Genomic DNA, 14,314 nt, shown 5'->3' on the forward strand with positions numbered 1-14,314 from the left:
AAGGACTTTACTTGTTACAAATGTATAAAGGCACAGGAGGGTAAAATCAAACTACATGCTTGCTACAAACAACTGTTAATGTTACATGATGTTGTTATAAGTGCAAAATGTGAAAAATGTTGTGAAAGTGCTGACTACTTTGTGGTAAGCACCTCCTGAGGACTCCTGGAAATCTTCAAAAGAGCAGTTGTCTGGAACACATACATGGACAGACTTTTGCTCTGATTAGACAGCGATGTTGTTAAAAAATACTAAAAATACAGATTTTCAGAAATATTTTTTCAAGTATAAGCTGAAAACATTAAAATCGAACAAATGTTACTCATGTCATTTTGAATCAAAAATTCTTTTTATTTTACTAATTTCCAGATATACACAACATATCAGTATATTTCATCTGCATAAATATTTCAGCAAAATTAGTACATTAATTAAAATTAGTCATAACACAAGAAATATTAATTCAAAAGAATAAAGGCAATTCTTAGGATTACTAATGTACATTGTACCATATATTATAAAAGGAAAAACAAATTCCCTTTTAAAATAACTCCAGTTGTATCCCCAGCTTAGTGCTCTATACAAGAAACAGTGTAAATGCAAGTATGCTGTATGTAAATCAGTATTTTAGAACATTCAATGAGCACTCAAAAGAACTGAAAAATAAAACTGCAAGTTCATGGCAATTTCTGTTTAACAACCACTATGACCAACACTTTAGATCAATTATTCATGCTTTTATCTTAGCATATTTTAATGACTTCAGAAACCTCAGAAAGGGAGACATGATAGAAGTTCCCCTATCCAAGCACATTTATTCCAGCTGATGGGCCTGAAACATACATGCAGCCAAAACAAAATAATTGTAAAAAAAAAAAATGTTCTTGTCCAGTGCCCACCAAACATAACAGGTATGGTTCCAGGTTTCTTTCATTGCATTACACATTAAATAGATGTTCTCCTGAATGGACAACAAATAAGTGACATTATCTTATTAAGAGAAGCATGATGAACATATAGGCATTCACAGAGATCTTCATATAAAAAAAATAGATGTATCTGCTTCTCATAGATGTTTAGATTTGGTTGATCTTCCAAACCAGTGTTGCACAGAGTGTACTTCAGAAGAGCAGGTCATTTCTGCAACCTTAGGTTTACTAACACTAACTAAGCAAATAAATGAGCAGAAATCGACCAACAACTCTTGTAAATGGGCACAGCTGTCCTCTGTTTGTAACAGCATAGGCCTAAAAATATTTCTGAAAATTATTATGGTATGCATGGTCTGAAAAGCTAAGAATTATGAGTGGGATTTTCTTCTTTTATTTATTTATTTATCTTATTTTACTTTAAACATAAGAATAAAATGACTAAAATACAAGCACAACTGAGCACTCCACAGCACAGAGTACATTAGCCTGTCACGGTCTTTCTATAAGGATGTGCTTTATAGAGAACACCAGTAAAGAGCAGAACAAGGGTTCAACACGACTGCGTGTGAAGAAAGGATGCACTGGGATCAGCTGAGGCTTAGGCTACTTCAGAGAATATTGAAATGTACTTATGATTAAAGTTAAATGCCTTCATGTTCAAGGCTGCTGTGGCTAAAGTTTGCAGTCAAAAATGGAGAAACATCTCTTACACAAATATAAGAGAATTGCTTGTATTTTCTGCCTACTACTGGAATGAAAGCAAAAACTGTGACAGCTTTGTATAGATTATACACAAAAGATCAGTCACGGAATTCATGTCTGTATGAGCTTGTATATGTGCTCTTCTCTCTCACAGATATTTTTGCCTCATGAGATGAATATGTTCATTCAGTCTCCTTTCTTGGTAATGTGCAGGTCACTTACAGGTTTGATATTTTTAAGTACATAAAAAGCTACATTTAGTTCATACATTTTTGTACACATCAAGGGCAGGGGGAAAATAGGCTTTTAATACATTTAGAAAGAATAAAAATTATATAAATTGAGATTGGGATCCCTTTGAAAGTTCAGATAAGAAAAAGAGAGGGAACACAATTCATGTGCAAACCTGTTATTATTTCATTATATTTTTGTGGTAAATCAGTGTATTCTGCTGTATATTAAATGGACTTAATGTCCCTTGAAATCACATCTTGGCTAATGATTTTCCCAAGTAGGTTACTGTATATTACTCAATGCATGTTGTCTTTTGCTTTTATTAAAGTATGTCTTGGTCTTGGGAGAAAAGGAAAAACTGCCGACAAAACTACACTCTCCTCCATGTTACGATATGAATGTTACATTCCTATTCCTAATGCGACTAAAGGTACAAACTGTGTAAACGTACTTTTAATGGAACAACAGTGGCTCAGAAACCTGTTGTGTTCCCTAAAGGAACTCTAAATTCTCCCGTAAAGGAGAGGTGAATATTTGTAACGTTTCATTAAAGAACTGTGTAAAATAAAAGAAAATAATATAAGTCCTGGAGATAAAATGTTTTTATAAATGGAGGTATATGGTGTAGGATTCTAAAATTTTGAAGCAAAAACACTGAGATTCAAAACAAATAATGAATCATATATTAAAAATATAACTGTTTCTACTGCTCATTTAAAACTCATTAAGCCTGAATCATTAAAGGAAACAACCTTCCTCTGTTTAAAAAGCAGCAATATTAGTAAAAATATAGATCAAATTCCAAATTTATACAAATAATTCAAAATAGACTAAAACAATTATAATACATACAAATACATCATTTCTGATTTAAAATATTATCCGAAAAGTGTGGTTTTGGCAGTAAACACATTATAATAACAACGTTTTTAACTTCAATATAACATTTAAAACCACATCTGCATCAGAAAATTTGCTATTAGGGAATGCATAGTGTCAGCACTGGCAGATACAGTTTCAGAGCAAGACTTCACAATTCTTCACAAAGCTTAAAGTCAATAGCAAATGTGACTCAGCACACGCTTTCCAATGTGGTTGGAGTCATTACCAAATCTTATGCCTTTTTAATATCACAGTGGTAATTGTCAAAGATTATTAAAATGCTAACTCAGGTTTTCTAATTTAGGTGTTTTGAGTTCACAAAGCACTGTCATAGTGGTTAACATATTATAAAACTCCAAGTGAAGTCTAGACTGCTAGACTGATGGTAATAATACCCAAAAAGCTTTGCCAGTTATTATGTACAAGCTCAGTGAGATTCACTAAAAAACTACATTAAGAATTTTGAGATGGTTAGGTCCCAGAACACATACCCAACAAAACACATAGTAAACAGGTTGAACAACTCTAGAGCTTTAGATTCAAACCACTTTTTTACGCATTAGTGCTACCCTAGTCTTGCATTCACTAGGGAGAGTCTGATACCTTTCACTGTGGCCAAGAACCGCCTATTACTGCAGGAAAAGAAATCTGACTGACAAGTAAAAAGAACCAATCACAAGTCTGCTATTTTGGCATGATGTCTATTCACGTCACACAAGTACCAGAGCCAGTACAAAATGATCCACCAAAGTGCGTATTTACAGTGAGGCCAGGTTAATGCACTGAAGGTATCAGACCCTCTGTCTATTTGCGTGTATGGTCGAGACTAATGCAGTTCAAATTAAGGCCATCATAAATGTGTAAAGCAGGCACCTCATACAGCCTGACCAAATGCTCTGAAAAGCATATTCTAAAGAGATTGCTTGGTATTGTTAGAAACTGCAGAAGCATAAAAGCATTAACAATGAGATGATTCCAGACTGATTTAGATCTAGAGGTGGTTATGATTCATTTGGCATTCAATGTCCAACACATTCAATATTTTTTATTCAAATAATCGTCCTATGTGTGTTGGAAAAAAACTGTACAAAAAGTAGCTCGTTTTAAAAAAAGGTACACCTATATTTTACCTACACTCCACTGTATTTTTTATCAGAAACACAATGTACAGGTGCACACATATCTCTATATTATGTGTGTAAAAACATTTTCTCATATATCTGGAGAATATATTCATCATCTTACCTACTTCAATGAATAACATCATAATTTCAAGTAATTTCCAGTTGATCATTAGTGGTCAACACACAATGAATTTGTTTGGAAAGAAATCACAGTGTAGTATAAAATCTAGAGATTCGTTTAACAGAAAGGAGATAGGTAATAGGAGTCAGTCTTGGAGGACCTGTTCCAGGACAGACAGAAGGCTCCTCAAGCCATAAATGTAGCCCTCATCTGGGCTATCACTGGGAAAAACATGGGCAAAATCAATCATTCTGACCTCCACTTCTTCCTTTTCTCCATGCCTATCTCTCCACTTTCCTTTACTCCCCAACCCTGGGCTCTTGTCCTCAAACATTTTCATGCTTTCTGAGACCTTCTCACCACTCACTCCATTGCCATTAGCCTGGTCCAGGTGGCAATGCTGAGAATGAGGCCAAATCCCATTCTCCTGCCTCGTGTGGTGAAGGTCTTGGGCAAGGTCACTACAGTTTAGCCAGCCACAAGCGTTCCTCTGAGATGCTAAACTGCAGCAGTGCCCCTGAAGCTTGCAGTTGGCGAGGTGAATGTGATTATTGTACTCTAGCTCACCTTGCCGATGTTCCGGTCGGGTCTGGGTATCTGTTCTCCATTTGGCTCTGTTGGCTAAGTGAGGCAATCCCTCATACACAAACAGCAGAGAACTAGCATAAAAATGTAGCTGCTTCTGAACCTCAAACCATCGCAAGATGTCACAGATTTTACAGATGATCAGAGATATTGCATCTTTCCTGAGCTCTTCTCCATTGTGGAAGAACTGAGACAAGCCTGCAAAAAATAAAGAGCAGGAGGAGCCTAAATGAATTAAAATTCTAAAGTGTAATTTTTGTGGGGTAAATAAGACAAATAAAATTAACAGCAATTAAATACACAAAAAAACCCTGATAAATCAGAGTTATAAAAATAATAATAAATGCTTTTGTGTCATTGCTTAGTGGAATAAATATAAATTTTCTTTTCAAAACTGTAGTAAAATAAGAAAGTCAAATGTTGGGTCATACCAGTTTTGAGTGTTTCCTTTCTCAGTCTGCGTCCATACAACCGGTCGTGACTGATGTAAGTCCCTGAATTTACCTGGTACACCTGAGAATATGACAGGGGCGAGGGGGGGGGGGTAGTGGTGGAAGAAAACAAAACCACTGTAAAATAGTGACAAAATAATGGGGCAATTGTAATACAAAGTTGGATGTTAGCCTACTGGGGACGTAGAAAGAAAGTAACAGCTGGGAGGACTGGAAAAAAAGCAAGAGAGAAAGAGAGATACAGAAGTTCTGTGAGAGATTGAGAGCATCTTATCCACTGAGAAAAATTAATTAGATGCCAAAATGAATGTGGGAATGGACCAAAAATGTGTGTGTGTGTGTGTGTGTGTGTGTGTGTGTGTATCTGGGGATTTTACTAAAGGGTAGAGGAATATTCCTCACAGCCTGGAACACAGCCCTCACTCTCTAGAGATGGGACAGAGAGAACACTGTGTGTAGGGTACATAAAACCACCATCAAATATTTATCAGCTGCCAAAAAGATATTTTATCAGATTAGCAGTTTTCTTTGTTTATGAAAAGACTTAATATTTATACTACCTTTAAGAATCAACAAAATAAAGTCATTCTTATGTGATATTTTATTGTCACACACCATCAATTCATTTACAGTATAACATTTTAAAACATGGGAGAGTCTGACCTCTAGTGGTTAAATAATAGAACACGCTAACTGCCTAGCAACAGGTAGTTTTCTATGTAATGGGCTTGTACATGAGTATTACACATATTCATTACAGGTTCTACTTCTGTAATAACTTATGATTTGTTCTATCAGCAGTGGGCATGCTGGACTCCTCATCTTTTGGATCATATCTTCTTCTCAGATCCTGTCTAAATACCCTGAGCATAAGCAAAGTGCATCCATGTGCAGTAGCATTATCTGCAGTGTGTATTGATTGTTTGCTTGCCACATCTATCACTTCGTGGAGGTTCCTCCCCCCCAACATTTCTTATCAAAACAACTAAGGTAATTAACACAGTTGCTAGAAAAGAGAATGCTATATTGATTGGGCTTCTCCACTAAAGTTGGAAAGAAGGCAAGAGTGAGTGCACTTTTACAGCTTTTAAACCTGTCTGACACAAAGTTGTAAGAGGAAGCCATTCATGAGTTTTTGTTTGTCTGTGCAGTCTTTATATTATGTTAAGTGTGTAAGTAGAATAAATTACTAAATAAAGAAATAGTACCTATGGACTAGTAGATAAAAAGCTCAAGTACAAAACAGTACATGTATACAGAGAAAGAAGAGCAGAGAATGTGATAGGGCACAACGTGTTAAAGCATTCAACTAGAAAAATATTTACAACAATGCTCTAAATAAAAAAAAAAAAACAAAGCCATAAATAAAAATGCGCAGTTTTTTTCTTTATCTCAGATGCAGTCAAGTTTGATGTCTGAATATAAGTTTATATTTTAGACTTATTCTTTGGCCCAGACCAATGCAGAAAATGATAATGTTGCATTTTATTTTAATGTTTTATTTTTCAAACTGAAGTATATTGCCTGGCCAAGTCTCATACTCAAGTCTCAAACATTGTCCATTTTATCAGCTCCATTGACTATGTTCCCTTGGTAATGCTTCAGATACAAAACTGTATTCTTTCAGTTGCTCTACATGTTTAATTTGCCCCCTTTCATATTGTTCTTCAATGATCAGCATCACTTTAGGGACACCACAGGGCAGGTTTGATCTGGGTGGTATATCATTCTCAGTGCTGCAATTGTGCTAACATGTTGGTGTTGTACTAGTGTGTGTTGTGCCTGTATGAATGGATCAGACAAAGCAGTGCTGCTGTAATTAGAATAGCCCAGAATAAAAAATAATATCCAGACAAGAGGGTCTTGTGGGCAATCGCGTTCTGTAATTGTACAATTTCAAAGTGCACTAAAATGAAAGCTGAAGTAATAAAAATAATGGGTGCAGAGCATTCAAGTGTGCATATTTTTTAGGCCAGGCAGTGTATATGAAATTTAAGCAAACATTGCAAACAAAGGTGACAGGTTAGACTGATTTGGAGCACATCTGGTCGCAACTGGGTGATCTAAACATAAGTAGACATTGGATGCCTTTCACTCCTGTAATTACCAATGTGATCCAATCAGTCAAACCACTTTTGGAGGTGGTCTAGGCATGTGATGTACATAAAATTGGAAATGTTAAAGTCAAGAGCAATGAAATCTACCCATTTAAATGTGCCATTTCAGCACGATGTGAGTGGTCATGTATACATGGATATTGATTCTGTCAAACAAATCTCAGCCTCACTTAAAATCTGTACATTTTATGGGTACATCTTCTAGCTGACTAAGAGAAAATAAAACGCATGCTTGTGTCAAAACACGTACAGAAACATGTCTGTTACAGGCCCCCAAAAAGACAGGCATTAGAGAGATAAGTGTACTGCCTTTGCTCAATAGACACCAGCTGCGGCAGTTTGAAGGTAACCAAACCAGCTAAGTGTGAACACACCCTGAAACTTGATTGTTGAGTCCTGCATTAGAGATGAGGCTAACGTAGCTAACTAGAAACAAAAACCCATACCTCACTAATTAACACTGTTCACACTGCATGCCTATACCAGCATGTCTTCTTCAAAATGCCCTAGGTTGTTAGGTCCGACACTATAATATTTAAACTTTATGCTGCAAATTCTGTTTGTAGCTATGTACGTTTGAAGCATACTTATACACACACACAAACAGTGTCTCACCCTCATTCCCAGTAGCAAGAAGCCAACATCCTCCATTGGAGGATACTTTCTTATGTGCTCTTCACGTTTCTCTTGTGAGGCAAAAGGGTCATAGCTCTTCCTCCCGATCTTCACGTCCATGATACACGGACATGTAAAATTCCGTGTCACATCCTCCAGCTTCAGATACACCTCTGAGACAGAAAAAAAAACTGTTGTGAAACTAGAAGAACGTTGGTAAGCATCCCACTTAATAAAATTTATCTAGGTTGTCCCTTAGATTTACTAACTATATGTTTCTAGTAGCAATATGTATTTTTGTCAATACTTAGTCAACACATATCAAATTGAAATGTATAATATTCTCACAGTACTGTAGTAGGCAAGAAAACACATCTCTTTTTGCTAGTTTTGAATAAACTGCGCTTAGTACAAACTGGAAACAAAATATGATTTAGCACAATGGTAATATTAGTTCCTGTTTGAAATAGCAGAAATTAAGAAAAAAAAAAAAACTCATCTGGTTGTATGAACAGCATGCCATTTTACATGCATCATATTCAAAAATAAAAGTGCAGAATGATCTGACAATGTTCTATATAACTCATTTAACCTGTCATGAATTGTAGATAAATTAGTTATAGGTCTATTTAGTAGACAGACACATGTAAAGCCTTAAACGGGCTCTGTTTTTCACAACTGTGATTCGTTATACATTGAATTTCTTCAATGTTCAACATAAACCTTAGTCTGTTACCTATGAATATATTGAGTGCAGGTTCAGAGGGCTGGTCTGTTCTTGTTCTGCTGTGATAAGACTCTATAACCATTCAGTTATTTTCAGTGGTGTCAAAAGTCACTGATGAACCAGTCCTCACTGTCGGCTGATTACAAGGTCTGAGACAAAGAGCTTTATTATGTTTGCTTTAAGTGGGCTGGGCAACACTGCTTTAAAGTTTAAAGCTGTCACGCTGAAACGTTTATCTTTTAAAAGCACAAAACTCAATGTTCACATAACAACTCTGTAATATACACAAATCATTTCAAACACAAATACACATACATCAGCTCCCTGCCATGGCAGGAAATACAGGGTGTCTCAAAAAATAAAGAAACCACCATGTAAAACAAAGTCATCCAATTTTTGCCACAAGCTGTGGGGGGAAGCGGGTAACCTGTTAGGCCTTGTCTAAAATCGGATCACCATCTTTTGTATGGGTGCATCTTTAGGTTTCTGTTTCCTTATGTTTGAAATAGTATAGTAAACTGTGGCTGTTGTGTCAGTTTAAAAACATAAACATGTAGCTTCAGAAGTCTGTTTCCTTTCTACAGTCAAGTCTCATATTAATCCGGGCTACTGTCATTGCTGTCCTTTAGAAGTGTTGCAATGAACCATGCAATCTTTCCACACTGATTAGAGCCATCAATATCAACAATTATTAACATATTACTCATTTTCAAATACAATTCAGCCAACAATTAATCACATATGGACATGACTTTTTAATTCAGAACAGGAAATTAAAAAAAAAAGAATAGTTTTAAAGGGTCAATGAATTTCTTTTAATTTATGTACTAAAACTTAAAAAACAAACAACAAAAAAAGAAAATCTACAAAAGCCCTTTCATAAGTCTTATCTCACCATTTGGTGATTCAGATGATGCCCATGTGCCATAGTATTTGGGCAGGTGTCGCTGTAGGGCCAGTAGCTGTGGATCTGTGCAGTCTTTTGAAAACACCTAAACAAAAATAAATATATAAGACAAATAATTGCTGCATGATACTTCAGCAAACAGACAGCATCAAGTAAAGGCAATGAGTGTAGTGTAGTAAAGTAGTTTAGTGTACAGTATTGTATATACACTTCAAGGGTGTTACCTGTGTGTAAAAATGCATCTCGCGAGGGCCTCTGGGTGGAGGCTGCAGTTGTTTCAGCACTGTGCCATCAGGATGCTGCAAGATCCCTGAGAAATTGCATGCAAGTACTGAATCAAAACAGGCCATTTTACTAATGCAAGAGTAAGCACTAAACCATTCTGATTGTATGATGACAGCATTTAAGAAGAAACCAAATGGAATAAAAGAGTTTATGATTGAATGACATTAGCATTTAATAGCAATTTCATCACTTGTAATGTTAACAATCAGAAGACACTTTTAATAAATAATAAAGTCATATATAGAGCAGCATGATACTGCTTTTTAACTTCTGAACTGTCTATCTGTGGAGATTGGAGTACTTAATTAAAAGTACTATGTACTATGCAGATTAATCCTGGTGCCAAAACTGATATCTGTTAACAGCATTAGTGGCAGCCTAGTCTTTTCTGTCATTTACCACTCTCACTAACCAGAGGCTGCTTTGTTTAAATATCCCCCAGAGGCTGAGCAACCACAATCAGAGAGACACCCAAAAAGAGCTCTCAGTGCATTCTCATTCCCAAGGCTTTCTGGGGTAGTGCAACAGGAGACGTGGCAATTCCAAAATCTCTTTCATTATTATTATTATTATTATCTCATTACCCTAGCTGCATAAAACAGGAACATCCTAAAATGCAACAGTCATGATGAAAACAATGATATGATGAATGTAATTTGCCCACTCCACACTGCAAGTATGATATTCAATAAAGCTGTATAAATAAAAAAATATTTCAGTCTTGCTAAATCTCTGGTAAATAATAAAGAAAAGAAATCTGAATCCAGTTTTGACACAGAGCTTTTTGATATTATTATTTCCCAGAAAATTTGGGAGTTAATCTCATAAAATTTTCATTCACCATTTTCATAACATTCTCATAGAATGTTGCAGCCACATCGATCTTTGTCCATAAATTAATTTAAAGGGTTATACTGTCATATTTTATATCCATTACATGTAAAGGAACATACCTTGGGTCTTTTTTTTTTATTATTAAACTGGGTTTAACAGTGTGGATTATAGTTCATGAAAATTACAAATCCTGTATCTAAAGTGATTAGAATATTTTATAAGATCAACAGAAAGTGTACTATACAGAAATATCTAAGTATGTTCATTCATACTCTCAATGCTTGGTTGGGGCTCCTTTACCATTACTGTGGCATGGCATGGAGGCAATTTAGCTTGTAGCAATACTGAGACATTACTAAAGTCGAGGTTGCTTTGACCGTTGCCTTCAGTTTGCCTGCATTGTTGGATTGGGTGATTCTCATCTTCCTCTTGACAACACACCATACATTCTCTATAAGGTTTAGGTCTGGAGAGTAGAATGATTAATCAAGCACAGTATTAACATGGTTAACACACCATTTGGTAGTAGTTTAGGCACTGTGGGCACTGCAGGAAAAATACATCTCCATAAAGCTTGTCAGCAGATAGAAGCATGAAGTGATCTAAAATCTCCTGTTAGACAACTGCTTTGACTTTGGACCAGCACCAGCAGATGACATGGCACCCCAAACCATCATAGACTACGGAAACTTTACACTGAACTTCTGTCAACTTGTATCCTGTGCCTCTCCACTCTCGAGACTCTTGGACCTTTATTTCATTACCCTAACCCCAAATTCAGTATCTCAGAAAATTAGAATATTGTGAAAAGATTCAATATTGACGACACCTGTTGCCACACTGTAATCAGCTAATTAACTCAAAACACCTGCAAAGGCCTTTGTGTAGCCTACAGAACTAGACTGACAGACATTCAATCATGGGGAAGACTGCTGACTTGACAGTTATCAAAAAGACAACCCTTGACACCTTACACAAGTAGGGCATGACACAAAAGTCATTGCTAAAGAGGCTGGCTGTTCACAGAGCTCTGTGTGCAAGCACATTAATAGAGCGGCTAAGGGAAGGAAAAGATGTGTTAGAAAAACAACAAGATAACCACACCCTGGAGAGGACTGTGAAACAAAACCCATTCAAAAATGTGGGGGAGATTCACAAAGACTGCACTGCAAGGTCCCAGAGTCTGGAGGAAGAGAGGAGAGGCACAGAATCCACGTTGCTTGAGGTCCAGTGTAAAGTTTCCACAGTCAGTGATGGTTTGGGGTGCCATGTCATCTGCTGGTGTTGGTCCACTGTGTTTTCTGAGGTCCAAGGTCAACTCAGCTGTCTACCAGGAAGTTTTAGAGCACTTCATGCTCCCTGTTGCTGACCAACTTTATGGAGATGCAGATTTCATTTTCCAGCAGGACTTGGCACCTGCACACAGTGCCAAAGCTACCAGTACCTGGTTTAAGGACCATGGTCTCCCTGTTCTTAATTGTCCAGCAAACTCGCCTGACCTTAACCCCATAGAAAATCTATGGAGTATTGTGAAGGAAGATGCAATACGCTGGTCCCAACAATGCAGAAGAGCTGAAGGCCACTATCAGAGCAACCTGGGCTCTCATATAACACCTGAGTAGTGCCACAGACTGATCGACTCCATGCCACGCCGCATTGCTGCAGTCATTCAGGCAAAAGGAGCCCCAACTAAGTAATGAGTGCTGGACATGTTCATACTTTTCAGTTGGCCAGAATTTCTAAAGATTTTTTTTGTATTGGTCTTCAGTAATATACTAAGTTTCTGAGATACAAAATTTGGAGTTTTCAATACTTGTCAGTTATAATAATCAAATTAAAAGAAATAAAAACTTGAAATATCAGTCTTTGTGTAATGAATGAGGATAATATACAAGTTTCACTTTTTGAATGGAATTACTGAAATAAATCAACTTTTTCATGATATTTTAATTTTATGACCAGCACCTGCGTGTGTGTGTATACATTAAATGTTTAAATTTGTGTACCCCAGTTAACTACTGTTATTAATGTTGTAGCAATGAACACACAGCAAATTAACAAGGGGATGTTTTGAAAGCAGCAGACTTGTCAGACAAATCGAGGTAGTTTTTAGCGGTATTAAATTATTTAGATTCTCAACACCACGGAAGAATGGAGCATTTCACATTAAAATCCTCTGAAAACCTTGTTTTAATATGAGCTAGCGAAACTATTAAAAGAATGAAGTTTCCTTACTCACCCACTTTACTGATGCCGTATTTGTGTCCGGCCACCTGGTGCGGCAGCGGGACACAGCCGCTCGGACTGCACTGTGCCCGGTTCAGTGTCTCGAGACAGCCCGCGGGAACCGCTACTTCCAGTCGTTCCACGGAGAGAGAGGATTCCGCCACTCGCTCTTCTGCTGCCATTCTCAGTTACAGCCCTCATAACACTTTCGTCTTATTAGAGAGTGCTGTAGCCTGGGGAGTTGCTAAGCTCCAGTTCACCTGGACACCCAGAGCCATAGTGTGGAGAAATCAGTGAGGTAAATGAGCCGCTTTTTTAAAGAAAGAAAAGATAAATAACAGGAACAGCGAGACTAAATGACTGAGAATATAACAAAGCTGCCAGAGAAAGCTTACGTTATTTACACGACAGAACACATCCCACTTCCTCGAAACCACAGGCAACACCCGTTCACACCTCCCTCACTGGGCACGGTTCATTCATCAGCTCGGAGCTCCAGGCTCCTACATTACTCCACAGTCTCGACTAGACTGGTCTTGGTGATTGGCTTAAGTTTCGGTCAAATACAAACGCTCACTCTCAATCAATAAGAGTATCAATGGTCTCTCTCCATGTGCTCTGACACTAACGCTGACTCGAGAGCTGTCTCTCACATGAAGAGCAGGAAGTCTCAGGCTCAGTCTCCAACGGCTCACTGCTCCTTACATTGTGCAATAATTAGATAATGAAGTTATGTTTTCTAGGTCTAAAATGGCACTGAATGTTAGACTTCGTTTCCTAATCAAATGTAAACGGCCTTTAGTTAGAAATACAACGCACTATTTGTGTAAAATCCGACATTTCACGGTCTATGTAGTGCACTAAATAGGGATCTAGGAGCGGATTGAGACAACCAGGGTTCACTCACCAACTGTCAGGGAAACGGAGCCGAGCTCATCCACAGTGCACCACATCAGACCGTGGCTCAGCCACATTTCAACCGCTACATAAACGTCTCCTGTGGCTTCAAATCCGCTTCTACACTTAAATACACAGAATAGGTGTCAACAGCGAGATCACAGCTAGAGCTGAGATGTTGGTATTTCGGTTGAATGTGAGCGTCAGCGCTGCATTAATATGCGCAGGACAGCTGTTCTGTCATTCCTTAACTACTATATCAAACTGTCTCTCTTCTCATGTGTAAATTATATTATACATTTTAATAAAGTTTATCAAGTTAAAACCCTACAAGTACACCTCCACCTTTATCGTGAAATATTTGTAGATATTTATGAATTCCCATCGAGTCTTCTTTCAGATATGATTTTGCAATAAGTCCTCAACTCTATTTCCACCCACCCTCCACCACTCACTAGCAGTTCAAAAGACCCACCCCAGAAGTTGATGGAATTTATTTCTTATTATTGGGAATACTGAGCACCCTGAGGTTTTAGCCACACTTCTACAATTCGTTTGACTAATAGTTTTTTTTTCTTTTTTATAAATGAGTTTGTTTTCAGTAATGCATTGCAACATTGCCGCATTCCAACCAAAGGTTAATTTCAATAACAGAAATGTTCTGCATCACAGGT

The 14,314-nt window shown here is 37.2% G+C and overlaps 1 protein-coding gene across 3 annotated transcripts; it reads right to left on the reverse strand.

Moving 5' to 3' along the window:
- Window positions 1-371: 371 nt before the first annotated feature.
- Window positions 372-13,779, reverse strand: ipmka (inositol polyphosphate multikinase a). 3 transcript variants are annotated; one of them, XM_066678749.1, is made up of 7 exons: window positions 13,651-13,779; window positions 12,757-13,003; window positions 9,623-9,708; window positions 9,387-9,483; window positions 7,765-7,937; window positions 5,012-5,093; window positions 372-4,778 (listed from the first exon to the last, which is right to left on the reverse strand). In XM_066678749.1, exons 2-7 carry the CDS (start codon window positions 12,923-12,925, stop codon window positions 4,141-4,143), a joined length of 1,245 nt encoding a protein of 414 aa, XP_066534846.1. In that variant the 5' UTR covers window positions 12,926-13,003; window positions 13,651-13,779; the 3' UTR covers window positions 372-4,140. The 3 variants fall into 3 exon arrangements, with proteins under 3 accessions (XP_066534846.1, XP_066534848.1, XP_066534845.1); XM_066678751.1 differs by lacking the exon at window positions 13,651-13,779 and adding an exon at window positions 13,148-13,417; XM_066678748.1 differs by lacking the exon at window positions 13,651-13,779 and adding an exon at window positions 13,139-13,417.
- Window positions 13,780-14,314: the final 535 nt, after the last annotated feature.

This window comes from Hoplias malabaricus, chromosome 8 (assembly GCF_029633855.1).
Source record: "Hoplias malabaricus isolate fHopMal1 chromosome 8, fHopMal1.hap1, whole genome shotgun sequence".
Taxonomy (NCBI): Eukaryota; Metazoa; Chordata; class Actinopteri; order Characiformes; family Erythrinidae; genus Hoplias; species Hoplias malabaricus.

Bases quoted from the DNA above. Each gene is read 5' to 3' on its own strand.
- ipmka (XM_066678749.1), bottom strand. From the start codon at position 12,925: ATGGCAGCAGAAGAGCGAGTGGCGGAATCCTCTCTCTCCGTGGAACGA. The intron at 9,484-9,622 runs GTAACACCCTTG...ATTTTTGTTTAG, and splicing joins AGATGCATTTTTACACACAG to GTGTTTTCAAAAGACTGCAC. The intron at 5,094-7,764 runs GTGAGACACTGT...TCATATTCTCAG, and splicing joins TCTTGCTACTGGGAATGAGG to GTGTACCAGGTAAATTCAGG.